Source organism: Chinchilla lanigera, unplaced genomic scaffold (genome assembly GCF_000276665.1).
Source record: "Chinchilla lanigera isolate Chin_1 unplaced genomic scaffold, ChiLan1.0 scaffold00018, whole genome shotgun sequence".
Classification (NCBI taxonomy): Eukaryota; Metazoa; Chordata; class Mammalia; order Rodentia; family Chinchillidae; genus Chinchilla; species Chinchilla lanigera.
In genome coordinates this window covers 11,608,357-11,621,628 of record NW_004955419.1, presented here as the reverse complement: position 1 = coordinate 11,621,628, position 13,272 = coordinate 11,608,357, and the positions used below count along the sequence as shown (strand labels likewise).

The 13,272-nt window shown below is 45.7% G+C and overlaps 1 protein-coding gene across 1 annotated transcript in view; it reads left to right on the top strand.

Moving 5' to 3' along the window:
• The window catches only part of Pappa (pregnancy-associated plasma protein A, pappalysin 1), a gene marked incomplete at both ends in the record, with an annotated part of 230,329 nt that overhangs the window by 24,366 nt on the left and 192,691 nt on the right, over window positions 1-13,272 (top strand). Inside the window, 1 exon segment of the mRNA XM_013513305.1 lies at window positions 7,688-8,747. Coding sequence (XP_013368759.1) covers window positions 7,894-8,747 — 854 coding nt within the window.

Genomic DNA, 13,272 nt, shown 5'->3' with positions numbered 1-13,272 from the left:
GGAGACGTCTGAGATGATCTTGACTTTGTGAATTACTCTATGTGGTTACTACTAATGCTCTCACTGCTCTGATACCAGCAGACAAGATGCCCAGAACTCATTATAACTTGGCATAATCCTCCAGCACTGACTCACCTTTAGTCCCTCCTTCCACTTAGTCTAAGGGGACTCTTTTGAGCCAGGAGGAGCCCAGAAGTTTGAGGATGCTGAGAAGCAGTCCCTCAGGTGTGCTGCTCAGTGACATCCCAGCCTTCTTCTAAATGCTTGGTGGTACCGACTCCCTCGGGTCATGCTGGTGGGTCTCTCTCTGACTGAACTTAGTGCAAGGACCATGGGTATACTTAACCTAAATCTGTCTCTTTTAATCACTCTCGTCTGGACAGATAAAAGCTTTCCATAGGATTGCTCTCTCAAGCATTCCTCTGTGGCTTTGATACCAGCGATTAAATTATGGAAGGGAAAACAAAACAAAACAGCAGAAGGACCAGCTTCAACCTTTAGCTTTTAAATTTTTAGCCTTCTGAAAGAAACCAGATTGTTGACCTAAATTCCCCTTTTCATTCCCACATCCTCTCACCTCTACTTGTATTCTCCGGGCAGATGTCCCACAGCTAGTGGGCATCCTTAAATGGGAGGGCCTGAAGCTGCCTCCCCTACCATGATCTTACATCTCCTACAGTGGGAAGCCAGGCTGGGTTGTCTGAAGGAGCCAGGGCCTTAGCGTTGAGAGTCTGACATCAAAAGGACCTCTGTGACCCTCTGCTGCCACCCCCTATCTCATTGGAGAAGAAGGGAAGCTCGGAGGGAGCTCCGTATCTAGTGACCACAGTTCCACAGCGGCAGCGTTGAGTACAGGAGCCTTGACTGTGGATGAAGCTTATTCCATGCCAAAGCATCCTGGATTCAAGTTTTGGTTCTAGGCTCAGACTGTTGTAATCATGATTATCTCAGTTCCTAACTGGGATCCTTGGAGGGAAAAATCACTTAGCTTCTCACTGTTCAGGGCCTTTTTCGTTACATTAATGAAGCTCCATTTCAAGGATTGCTGTGAACTACATGCGGCATCTATGCTGAACTATATAGATTCTACATGCTTCTGTTGCTGTGAACTGCATGTTATAGTGCTGATCAGAAGGCATGCTACATATGAAGGTTTTCACAGTTTATTACCGTTACTTATTTGAAAGTGCTACTTTTTCATAGAGAGGAATGCTCTCTGCAGAGCGTTGGGTTTCGGTATCTACTCTTCCTAGTGAATAACAACAACAATACAAACTGAATTTAAATTCTCATCTTTTGCTAATTCTCCTCCCTAGACAGTGATGAAAGAAATTTAAATATTGTCAGACCTGTTTAGTTAAGTTATTCTAGGAAAAGACTGTTGGAAAAGCCACAGGATAGGCACCCCCGCTGGGACCCCTCCTTGGCTGTGGAGGAACTGAACTTGGAATAGGGGTTCATGAATTCCAGTTCTTTCTACCACTAAGCTGTGTGTGACTTGGGGCCTCGTTTCTCTGAGCTTCAAGTTTTCTCCCTGCTACATAGCACCTATGGAGCAAGGTAGCTCTAGGGACTGTATCTTGGCTTTGAAGCAGCTTTCTCTGTGTTCAGCACACAGCAGGTGCTTCATAAATGCTCATTTGCATGGAAACAGAGAAATACCCCTTTCTTGAGAGGAATTTTCCTATGCTTGGTGACCACAGTTCATGACTCTTCCTCATTTAGCTTGCTCTGCTCAAAATAAGAGTCTAGGAAATCGGGGCTATGTATCATGACAAGAGCATGATTCTGAACTAGGAACAAGGCACTGGGATTCAGGGTAGGTTTCAGAGAAACCCCACTGGAATTAGGCCTCAGAAAGTTTGTTAAATGATGGTGCAATCGTTTACTAGAAATGCCCTAGCAAAAGCCCATAGCCTGGGGGATTTAAACAACAGAAATTTCATTTTCTTACACTTCTGGAGACTAAAAGGCTGTAATCCAAGTACTGGCAGAGTTGTTGTTGTTGTTTTCCCAGACCTCTTTCCTTGGCTTGTAGATGGTGTTCTTTTCCCTGTGTCTCCACATGGTCTTCCCTCTGTACACATCGGTGCTCTAATTATTCTTCTTTTCTGAGGACACCGGTCTTGCAGGATTAGGAACCACCTAGTGACATCATTGTAATAAAGACTCTAGGGGCTTTAAGGACCCTGTATCCAAATCAGTTGTATTGTGAGCAACAGAAGGGTTATAACTCCAACGTATGTGTTTTTAAGGGAACACCACTGTTTAGTCCGTAACAAATGGACAGGAAGAAAGGAGGCAGCCAAGATTGTGACAGCAATCTCAGGAGAAAAAAGCCAGTATAAACACGGGAAATTGGAACAAACCAGGGTCAGAATCCAACAGACAGGGATGCTAGAGATGGGAATCCAGACACTGACAGACAAGCTCAAGAAACTGTGCCAAACTCCAGAAAGACACAGGGGGCGAGGCAAGCAAATCTTGGGCCCCAGGGAAAGGGGGCAAGCCTCATACAACCAACTAATCACTAATAGTAAACAATCAAAGATTCTGAGTCCATATTTTAAGTCTGAGCAAGAAAGTGCCATTGAAAGCAGCCTCCCGGCTTGTAGTTCCATGTAGCTTGCTTTTGTTGGCGCTGCAGGACTTGCAAAAATATTTCTGGAGGGGGCTATGCCTTTAAGCAGCCTACAGTAAAATGCTTGGCACCTGGCACTTACTGTGGTGACGCGATTGCAAACCTGAGTCTGGGAATCCTATAAGCCTGAGCCTTGGGCTGTGTTGCTTTGGAGAACATCTGCTCTTCCTGAGCCTCAGTTGACTCTGAAGAGTAGACAGTGCTGATAGCTTTGTGGAGAAGCTTCACCAGCAGAATTAATGCAGAGCACACAGTAGTTAGGAATTTTTAACGTAAGTACCATATCTCAAGAAGGCAGACATAGGAGCGTGCCCAGTCCCTCTTTTGGCTTTATTCCACTTTCAATGGCAAACTCCATGGAGCAACCACAATGTGCCAGGCTCTGCTGGATGTTGAGCATTTATTGATGAGCCAAGAAGACACATGTGTAGGGAGAAAAGATGTGGAATAACTGGTGGGACTCAATATATAGTACAATGAATATATGGGAGGAAGACTTGGGGTGTCATGGTGTGCTCAGACCATGCGCCCCTGTGGTAGTATCTTTAATGTGATGCTTAAAAGATGCTCCTAAATCCCATGGTATCCTCCCAGGACAGCCCTAGCCAAGGTTTTGAGGGACTTCTTGCATGCCTTCTGCCTTTTGTCTTTCCTCTTTCATGCATGTAATTCCTCCCTTGGGTGAAGTTGAGTGGGGAAAAGATGAGATGAAACAGAGGCAATGAAAACAAGCAAACATCGAGCTTCTGGGAACATTGAAGGCCTTTCTACACCAAGGTTAGATGCAGGAAGGTAGAGTGCTTTGTAAAGCCAGAGGACCAGCTGCCTTAACAAAAAACCTAGGTCAAGCCCTTCTCCTGATTTGGACCTTGACCTCTCTCCCCCTTGCAGTGTAAAGGGTACACCTCATTGGTCCATGAAAGGGCTCTTGTTACTTTTATTGTCTGGTTCCACATAGGTATAGCACTGAGGCAGGTGTATGCTAATTATATGTAGATTGCATGCAGTATTGCCTGTGGCCTTCCACCTCATGCCCTGAGGATGTGTCCCCTGGGATCATTCTGTAGTCGCACACAGATGGTGCTGCCTTCAGACTGACTTGCACCTGTTTTTAAAATTCTATTTCTATGTTGCTGAACAACTGTGGGGAAGAGCGGCATGGAGGAGTGAGGCTGGTCTTGTGTCCTCCAGAGAATACTGCCCTGTGTCCTGTGTGGGGAGACACAGAAGAGAGGGAATCTGAGCGTCAGATTATCCCAAGTATTGGGAATGACATAAGGCATCCAATTCAAATCAACACATATTTTTGAGCAGCGTCTACATACAAGGAACCATTCTAAGAGTGAACAAAAGAGCTCTTAAATTCTAGCAGGCGATCATTTCATCCCGACCCCTCCTTTTACAGAGAAGGGAAATGAGGCCCAGCAGCGTACAGGGAGTAGTGTGACTTGTCCCAGGCAGTTACCTGGCACGCCAAGCCTCTGGTACCAAGTCCCTGCTTTTGGGGCCAGTAACACAGGGGTGCTTCCCTTCCAGTCCCATGAAATGTGACCGCTATTAAGTTATTTTCATACAGAAATAAACCCCATCACTATGCTCGCCCATCCCTCCTAAAGCTCAATGATTTCCTCTTGCCACTTTGACTCCAGGTAAATATCGCTGAACTTCTGAAGCCATTACTTCAAGGTTCTCATTTCCCTTAATGTGTTTCCTCTTGGTTCTACTGAAAACCCTCTCTTTGCCCTTCCTCTCTGCCTCCCAGGGCTAAACCAGCCCTTACTTCTCAGCTCTGTGTTACAGCAGCTGGCGCCTCTCATTCCTTCCCTCTTTCACTCTCTCATCTACAAACAGAGGTAGCCTAAGCAGGGGTCCCAAGCCCGAGGGAAGGCTGTGAACTGAGAGCACCCTACAGATGTGTAAACATTTTACCTTTCTAACCAGGCTAGCTGCCTTCCAAAGGCAACAGGAAAACCAGGGGCCGGGAGCCCCTGGCAAAATAAAAACCTACAGGGAGGGAGGGGGGAAGGATACTATTTCAGATTTTTAATTTTCTCATTAGAAGACCCTTCATTTTCTTTTCCTGGGGGGAGAGGTTAGGCAGGGGAGGAGGAGAAGTTGAGCTAAGAGGTGGGGTAGGCAAGAATGTGGTAGCTTTGGGTACCTCTGCTCACATGGATTCCCCTACTGGGCAGCAACAAGAGAGGTATGGGAGAACTTATTCCAAATCTGGAGTCAGACCTTTGTCTTTGGAGGGAGTTAGCAGGGAGGTAGCTTTTCATATGCAGTCTTTTAATATCACCTAAGCTGATGGGGAATTAAAATTTTGAAATAGTTTGCCAGTGATTTTGAGCAGGGCTTCTGCTTTTTCAAACCTTCATCCTAGCTCTTAACACATCAGGAAAGATGCCTTTAGGGTACTTTCTCTCTCTGGTCTTTTCTGTATTTTGTTTGCAGACATTTCCTACTTTTTTTTTATCCTCAATATCGCTCTCAGACCCTCTCGCATCTTAAAAAATGAACTCCCATTTGGATAGCCATTGTATGCCAAGGACACTATATCTAGTATATCTTTCAGTATGACAACATATTTAAAGAGAAATACAGATGAGAGAAACAGATGAATTAAGGCCCACAGAGGTGAAGTAATTTTTGTCCCAGACATATGGCTAGTAATTGCTGTCATCAAGATTCAAAGCAGATTATCCCGAGTCCAAAGAATCTGCTCTTTCTCCCCTACAGGAACACATTCTGTCCTCCAGTTCTCCCTGTCCTTTAGCCACAGAGACATAAATTAGTGCCTTCAGTTCTGTTTGTCCTTAAAGTCCCTTCCTTGTCTCTCCCTAGTCGTTGTAGAGTCACTGGTGTCCTTATTCATGAGACGCTCACTGAGTGCCTGCTCTAGCTAGGTCCAGGGCAGGATACAGAGATGACCTAGACATCACTCTTGAGAATCAGCCAGTCCAGCAGAGAGGAGGTAACAGTGAGGACACAGGCAACTCCAAAACCAGCAAGCTAGTGTCGAGTTTCCTAAAGGGAAAACAAGTTCAGAGGAGAGAATGATCCTCCCTCACGGGACTATCAAGACTGCTTCTGGTGCTTGTGTGTTAGTCACTGGGAACCCTGGAAGAAAGATCTCACTTTGACTGACTGTGTGACAAGGAACAAACTTTATTCAAGTCCCTTGAATAAAGAGATGACCCACTTGGTGCTCCGCCAAGGTCACCCGAGGGACCTGCAGGAGCAGGATGTGAGGAGCAGTTCAGCAACTGAAATGCTGTTGCATGGGGAATAGGGAAACTGGTGGAAGTGGGCTTACCCTGTTCCAGCCAAACTGAGGACTATATCAGCAGCTAACAGCGAATCACAGAAATTCTAAGGTCACGCTACCCTCACAGGACTAAAGATTATGTTACCCATCTCTATTGATCTCACTGGATATTGTCCATGACCATTTGATGAGCATTAGTGGCAAATGCACTGTCAGAGTTATAGCGACAGAGATGATGCTTCAGCTGAGAGAAGAGATTGTCCTAAAGGAGGGTTCTTTTATTCATTCTCAACTATCTCTCTCCTCTCACCTGGCCTCATATGTTATCTGACACTTAAAATGCACTCACAATTAGAAAAACTTCTTCTCCATCCAACAGTTTTGCTGGTATCAGTGACACTGGCCATATTCTAGAAAGGCTGCAGAACAAGATGTTAGTGAGTAGCAAGATAATTAGATTCAGAGAGGACCCACTCGCATTCCCAGAGTAGGTCTAGAGATGTCTGGCTGGAACTTCCCCAAACATCTAATAAAACCTTTGATTCGCCTATCTACCCACACTTTGCCAATTGGATAGTGTTGTCCAAAGCTCTGGTGACACTGGTGACCTGGGTAGGAGGTATCATGGGACTAGTACACAGGACAATGCACTCCAGGGTCTTATAGAGCTGGTACCTACTTGCCAACCAGTCAATCTTGAACTTGTGTCTTTACCTTTAATTGCCATATCCATCTTTCTTTAAATGAGAAATATAATATCATTGCTGTAGAGAATGTTATATGTATTAAGTGAATGAATGCATGTACAGATTTTAGCATGATGTCTGCCTTATGTTATATGTATTAAGTGAATGAATGCATCTAAAGATTTTAGCATAATGTCTGGCTTGGCAAGGTTTGCCTATTATTATTATCTAGGCATCTCCGTTATAATTTATATAAAAGAAAGCAAGCTGAATTTGTGTCAGAAGATCTGTCAGTGATTCTTTTGAACCCAAAGGATGTCTCCATCCCATGGGTCTCAGGGCCCTCATTTGCAAGTGAAGGAATTGGAGGTGATAATCTTTAAACATTTATCCAGCTTAGCCATTAAGTGTTTGCCTTTCTTTGGAGGTGCATGCCCAGGCTTGCTAAGACTCTTCTTAGAGAGAGAATCCTTGGATTTTCACGCTCAGCTGCACTTTTCCAGGCCAGCTTCCCCCATATTTCAGCACTATGGATGGTTTGATGCTTGCTGATAGCAGGTGCCTCTCCAAGCTTGAGTGACTGTCCTGCGGATTCCCCTCCTAAACAAGCATCCTCTATTCAACATCATCTCCCACTGTTTCTGCTCCTGCCCCACGTCCAATCATACAATTAAAATGCCAGAGTAACCAGAAAGTCTTCTTCCCCCCATGACCCTTCACAGGCCAGTCATTTTTCAGATTTTTATCGCTCTTGCTGCTGCTCTTACATTTTCTTGAGACAAAGTCCTCTTTCTTCAAACAAAACTCTCTCACACGCTCCATATTCAAAGCTAATAAAAGTGAAAGTGCATGGGTTCAAGCTGTGGTGAGACAGCGCCAAACCCACCTTACTTGCCCTCTCAGATCCTCTAACCCTCGCCTTGCCCTTGGGGTGGTCCCAGAGGCACCATTAATAATCTCCAGGGTCCCACAGGGCAGTTTAAATGCCACTTGTGTAGGATATCCTAATATAAACCTTACCAGAGAAAAGTAACTTCCTGCCTTCTCCTTCCATCTTTTATTTATTCATCTTTCTCTTTTGGGGTCACATAGGGCTGTATGACAAATGTTCTTATACCTCGCGTGACCGAGGATGGGTCGTGGGCATTCACACCGTCAGTGACCAAGGCAACAGAGACCCACGCTACTTTTTCTCCTTGAAGACAGACCGGGCCCGGCAAGTGACCACCATCAATGCCCACCGCAGCTACCTCCCAGGCCAATGGGTATACCTAGCTGCCACTTATGATGGGCGTCTGATGAAACTGTATGTGAATGGTGCCCAGGTGGCCACCTCTGGGGAGCAAGTAGGTGGCATATTCAGCCCGCTGACCCAGAAGTGTAAAGTTCTTATGTTGGGGGGCAGTGCTCTGAATCACAACTACCGGGGCTACATCGAGCACTTCTACCTATGGAAGGTGGCCAGGACTCATCGGGAGATACTGTTGGACATGGAAACCCACGGCCTGCACACCCCTCTACCTCAGCTCCTCCTGCAGGAGAACTGGGACAACGTGAAGCGCATGTGGTCCCCCATGAAGGATGGCAACAGCCCCCGGGTGGAATTGAGCAATGCCCATAGCTTCCTGCTAGACACGAATCTGGAGCCCCCACTGTGTGGCCAGACCCTGTGTGATAACAAAGAAGTCATCGCCAGCTACAACCAGCTCCCCAGTTTCCGCCGACAGAAAGTAGTGCGCTACCGTGTGGTCAACCTGTATGATGATAACCATGAGAACCCAACTGTGAGCCACCAGCAGGTGGACTTTCAGCACAAGCACCTGGCTGAGGCTTTCAGGCACTACAACATCTCGTGGGAGCTGGAGGTGCTGGAGTTGAACAACTCCTCCCTGCGCCAACGCCTCATTCTGGCCAATTGTGACATCAGTAAAATTGGGGATGAGAACTGCGATCCTGAGTGCAACCACACACTGACCGGCCATGATGGTGGGGACTGCCGCCATCTGCGTCACCCTTCCACTGGGAAGCTTCAGAATGGAGTGTGTGACATGGACTGCAATTATGAACGTTTCAACTTTGATGGCGGAGAGTGCTGTGACCCCGAAATCACTGATGTCACTAAGACATGCTTTGATCCCGACTCTCCACACAGGTAAGAGCCTCCTGGGCAGAAGATGCCCAGCTGAAAGCTAAATGTGATACCCCACTTTCTAGGAAAAGTACCTGAGACCCATGGTGGTTATGATAATTTTTCAGTTCATGCAGCACCTTCATGACCAAGGTGAGTCCATCTCTCAGGTGATGAAGGGGACCACATCCTGGCATCGTTGATTATAAAACTACTGATGGAGTGTTTACCATCAGCCATGAAGAAAGACTCAGAACCCTGTCTTTCAAAGATCTCAGTGTTTAAATTCAGTGATATGCACTCTGTACAAATAGGCTTCATAACGTACATAGCAGTGAGTTAGACCTGCACTGTCCAATTCAATAGTCCCTTGCCAGATGTGCATATTTAAATTTAAAACAATTGAAAATAAGTACAATTTAAAATCTAATTCCACAGTTTCATTAGTCACATTTCCAGTACTATTTTCATGTTGTCTGTTGGATAGTGGTGTGGGGCTGGGGTGGTTACCTGGGGTCAACAACCTGGGTTCAGATATCAGCTCTTATAATTCTTCATTTTTGAGCATTAAAGGTTGTTCACTTTTCTGTACAATGGAAATAATCATAATGCATGCTTTGTCAAGATGTGTGGAGAACTGAGAGGAGGTATAAACCACAATCTCTCACCATCGCTGGCTGGCATATAAGTTGCTCTCAGTAAGAATTATCATTTGCTGCCTAGTGAAAGGGAGTGTGTGGTGTTCAGGAAGTGTTCTAGGGGATCAAAGGGGCAAAGCTGACTTACAGCTTGAGCGTATCACATAGGAATTTCTTTGGGAGAGGTGGTGTTTCAGCAAGGTCTTTGAGAATAGGTCTCATTTGAGACAAGTCATAGAGCTAAAGTACAACATAAAGACTACAGGTAATGAAATAGTGCTGTGTTTAGGATTCACGCTACCTGCGTAGATTTTAACTGCCATTGCCATAAAAAGGGGAACTATGTGAAATGACAGATGTGTTTATTAGTTTCACTATAGTAACTTTTTCAGGGCTGAGGAGAAGGAACAGGGGGGACCTTCTGTCCAGTGTCTCACTTAGGCTTTGCCATGGCTGTCAAGTATAATACGAAATCCCAGCTTGAAACCCAGTGGTGACCTGTATTTGATGTGGGACCTGAAGGAACTAGTTTCAAGCCAGAGGAACAGTCAACATCCACTTTCCTGTTTTTCACAGATTCATGCTGAACTTTTCCATTCTGTCCAACACACAGGACCCTGGACTTGCTGATGGCGAGAACACATTTGCAGACCTCTGCAGGTTTTCTGCTGACGCTTCTCTTTATGTCTTTCAAAAGAGCAAGGGCCTCCCTTGCACAGGCAAAGTACCTATGTGAAAAGGAATGACAATGCTGGCAGGAGAATGTCGTGCCTGGCAGCAAGTCAGAAAGCACGTCAGCTCAGCCTCCTGGCACCAGGCGGGCCCCTGGACTCTCACCTTGGCGCCAAGACTGCACAGCCCATGCTGTGAAGAAGCCTTGGTGTGTGGCTGGTGCCTTCCAGGTCACAATGCACTGTCGTCTCTGCCCTCATCTGGGCCTTGCCAGAACTCCACAAGGGAGACAAGACAGGAGTTACCATTTGCATTTCACTGATGGGAGAGAGAGGAAACTTAGAGAGCAGAGAGACTTAATAAGCTCACAGGTCAGGAAGGTCATTCTCTAAGTGAGAAACACCAGTCTTCTGTGTTCAGTGTAGTGTGTTCTATTAAGCGAGACTACCAGAACGTACCTGTGTGCCAGGGCAGAGTGGACATGAGAGAGAATAGGCATAACTGAAAACCATTCACACTTTTGTACTTCCATTCATTTGCTCTTTCACTCATTCATGCAACAAATGTTTATTCATTAGCTGCCAAGTTCTGGGACTGTAGATACACTTAGTCATATTTTGCTGAAGAAAATTCAAGATGCAGAAAGATGAGGGGCCTTTACTAAAGACATTTAGCTAGTAGATGGATAGCTTCAGAGACTTGAAGCGTATCTGTCGTGGTCTTGTAGGCATGACCCTGGGAGAAGCTTTTCCTCCAGATCAACATCTGTGACAGATTATGTCAAACCCAAGCTTAATGACTGACGCTTCAGCTCCCACTGATGGGTGTTAGTTTTAAATCCTAGGAACAGTTATAAGTGCAATTAAAGGACAGGGTGACAGGCAGGGTGGCTTTACTGATATCCTGGGAGAGAAGATATCTGTGATTGAGTCAGGAATAATGGCAATTGGCCTTTGTGGAGCACTAGGCCAGTGTGAGGGACCAGGGGGCCCCAGATTGCAAATAACTCACCATCAGCGGACAGCACTGGCAGATTCCAAAGGCCTCCTCTTTTCTCAGTCACGGGAATGTGTGCAAGCAGCCATGTGCCAGCTGTGTGACCACTCACACCAGGGCCTGTTTGTTTGTTGGCTGCAAAAGCTCCGTGCCCTGGGTGAGCCCCACCAGGCTTGTGTCATCTCCTGACTAGGCTGGGGTTGCTGAGTTTTGGTTGCATCAGCTCTCCTGTGTGCAGAGAGAAACCTGTAGAAAGTTGTAGAGAAATATTCACTTTGTGATTATAAACAAAAGGAGAGAAAGAGGGAGAGAAAGAAAGAAAGAGATCTCTCTATGTATGTATATATTTATTACAGCATATGTTTATATAGTATACATATTCTATGCCTGTCTATACCTCTTTTCCATCTCTCCCCTTCTTTCTCTATGGGTAAAGGGAATTGCTTCTCAATTTATAAGGGGCTAAATGTCACAAGTAACACCTTTATATGGGCCAACAAAAATGAATTGACCTAAAAGTAAAATAACTCCGGAGCAGTGCACACATGGCAGAATTATCTAAAACTTTCCAAATGCCAGCTTGCTACTTGTGTACTCATCATGCCATGGATTGGTAGGAAACAGTTTGTGAACGCCTCCCTTTGAGTAACACTGATTACAATCCATCCTGACAATTTCTGTAGCAGTTCTTTGGAGAGATCCAAGGTCCATCAATAGCGCAGCTGGGCAGATCGTCACAGTCCATCAGACAAGTACTACTCGGCAGTGCGCTGAAATGTTCAGGTTTTGTCTTCAGTGCGCTGAGTATGCTTTCAGGAATGTGTCCCTGCAGGAAAGCACAGTGTCCCAGCAGAGGGGCTGCAGAAAGTATCGCAGTGATTCGTTGTTTGACTTGAGAACATCCTCAGAGATTGTTGAGTTCAACTCCTTTTGCCCCATAAAGGGAAAGTGAGTCCAGAACTCACACAGTTCATTGGTGGTAAAGCCTGGAGAGAGCGGCTCCACATTCCCAGTCCTTAGTTGTGTGCTCCAACTCAGCTCTGTTATGTTCTTGTCAGCCACAGACATGCTTCCCTCACCATCTTCTTCACTTCTCCCAAGAGACTGGGGCTCTAAAGCACTGAATAACTGAGGTTGAAAGGGAACTGGATGACAGCCTTGCATTTCCATGATCCACTTCAGAGCTGTTAAGGCTACCTTGGCAGTAGGTGCCCTTAGCAATAGATAAATGATTAAGACAGCTAGCGAAGGCAATGAGGAAGGCAACTGGAGAAGTGAAGGGCTGGAGCATGAGACATAACCATCACAGATGTTGATCTGGAGGAAAAGCTTCTCCCAGGGTCATGACTACAAGGCCGTAACATATGCACTTCAAGTCTCTGTAGGTTTGCGCTGTGGGAGTTAGTATTATTTTATATGATTTGCAAGCCATGACTGCTGAGACCCCAGTGCTGCAGTTACAAGAGACAGCTTTGAGCTGAGTTACAGATGATGTCATCTCCAGTCAGTGCTTCCCTGCAGGTGAGTGAACTCCTCATGCCCAGAGGCACGCAAGTCAATCCTGATAAACGTGCACAGGGAGGCGATAACTAGTATTAAAGAAGCAGCTAGTCTTTCGTTGAGCCCAGTTCAGCCTAACTTTTGCTGATATCTTACTCTATGTCATATTACAAAGTCAGATGGTGACTGTTTCTCTTCTCTCTAAGAGGTATTTATTGGGCATGTCAACCTCTGCTAACCTCTCTGATACTCTTGAGGGTATTTGGTGGTTTGGACACATTCCTCACCATTGAGAGCTTTCCACTTCCATTGAAAGATCATATACAAGCATAACATCTGATCTGAGGATTTAGGACAGGGGACCTGCAATGCAGAGATCTGTCCTGACTGGAGAAACCAGGCAGATCAGATGGAGGAGAGATGATCTGAATAGGCATCTGAGACCAGGAAGCTGGTTGAGAGGTAGGGATGGCCTGTCTCTATTAGGGTCCTGGGAGGGAAATTCAAGCAGAATAATTAAAAAGGGTGGAAGTAAGGGGTGTTTTGAAGAAATAGCTATTTATAGAAGTATAGGCAGGGTTTGGGGAAACCAATAAGACTGAAAACTTTACTCCAGGGCTAACAAACCCAGGGATGCACTTGTACCTTTGGTCTATAGAAGCAAAAAGACAGAGTGATGACAGACACCAAGGAGAGTGGCTGGATAGAGTGGGTTTCCTAGCAGCAACTATGAATTTCAGTAC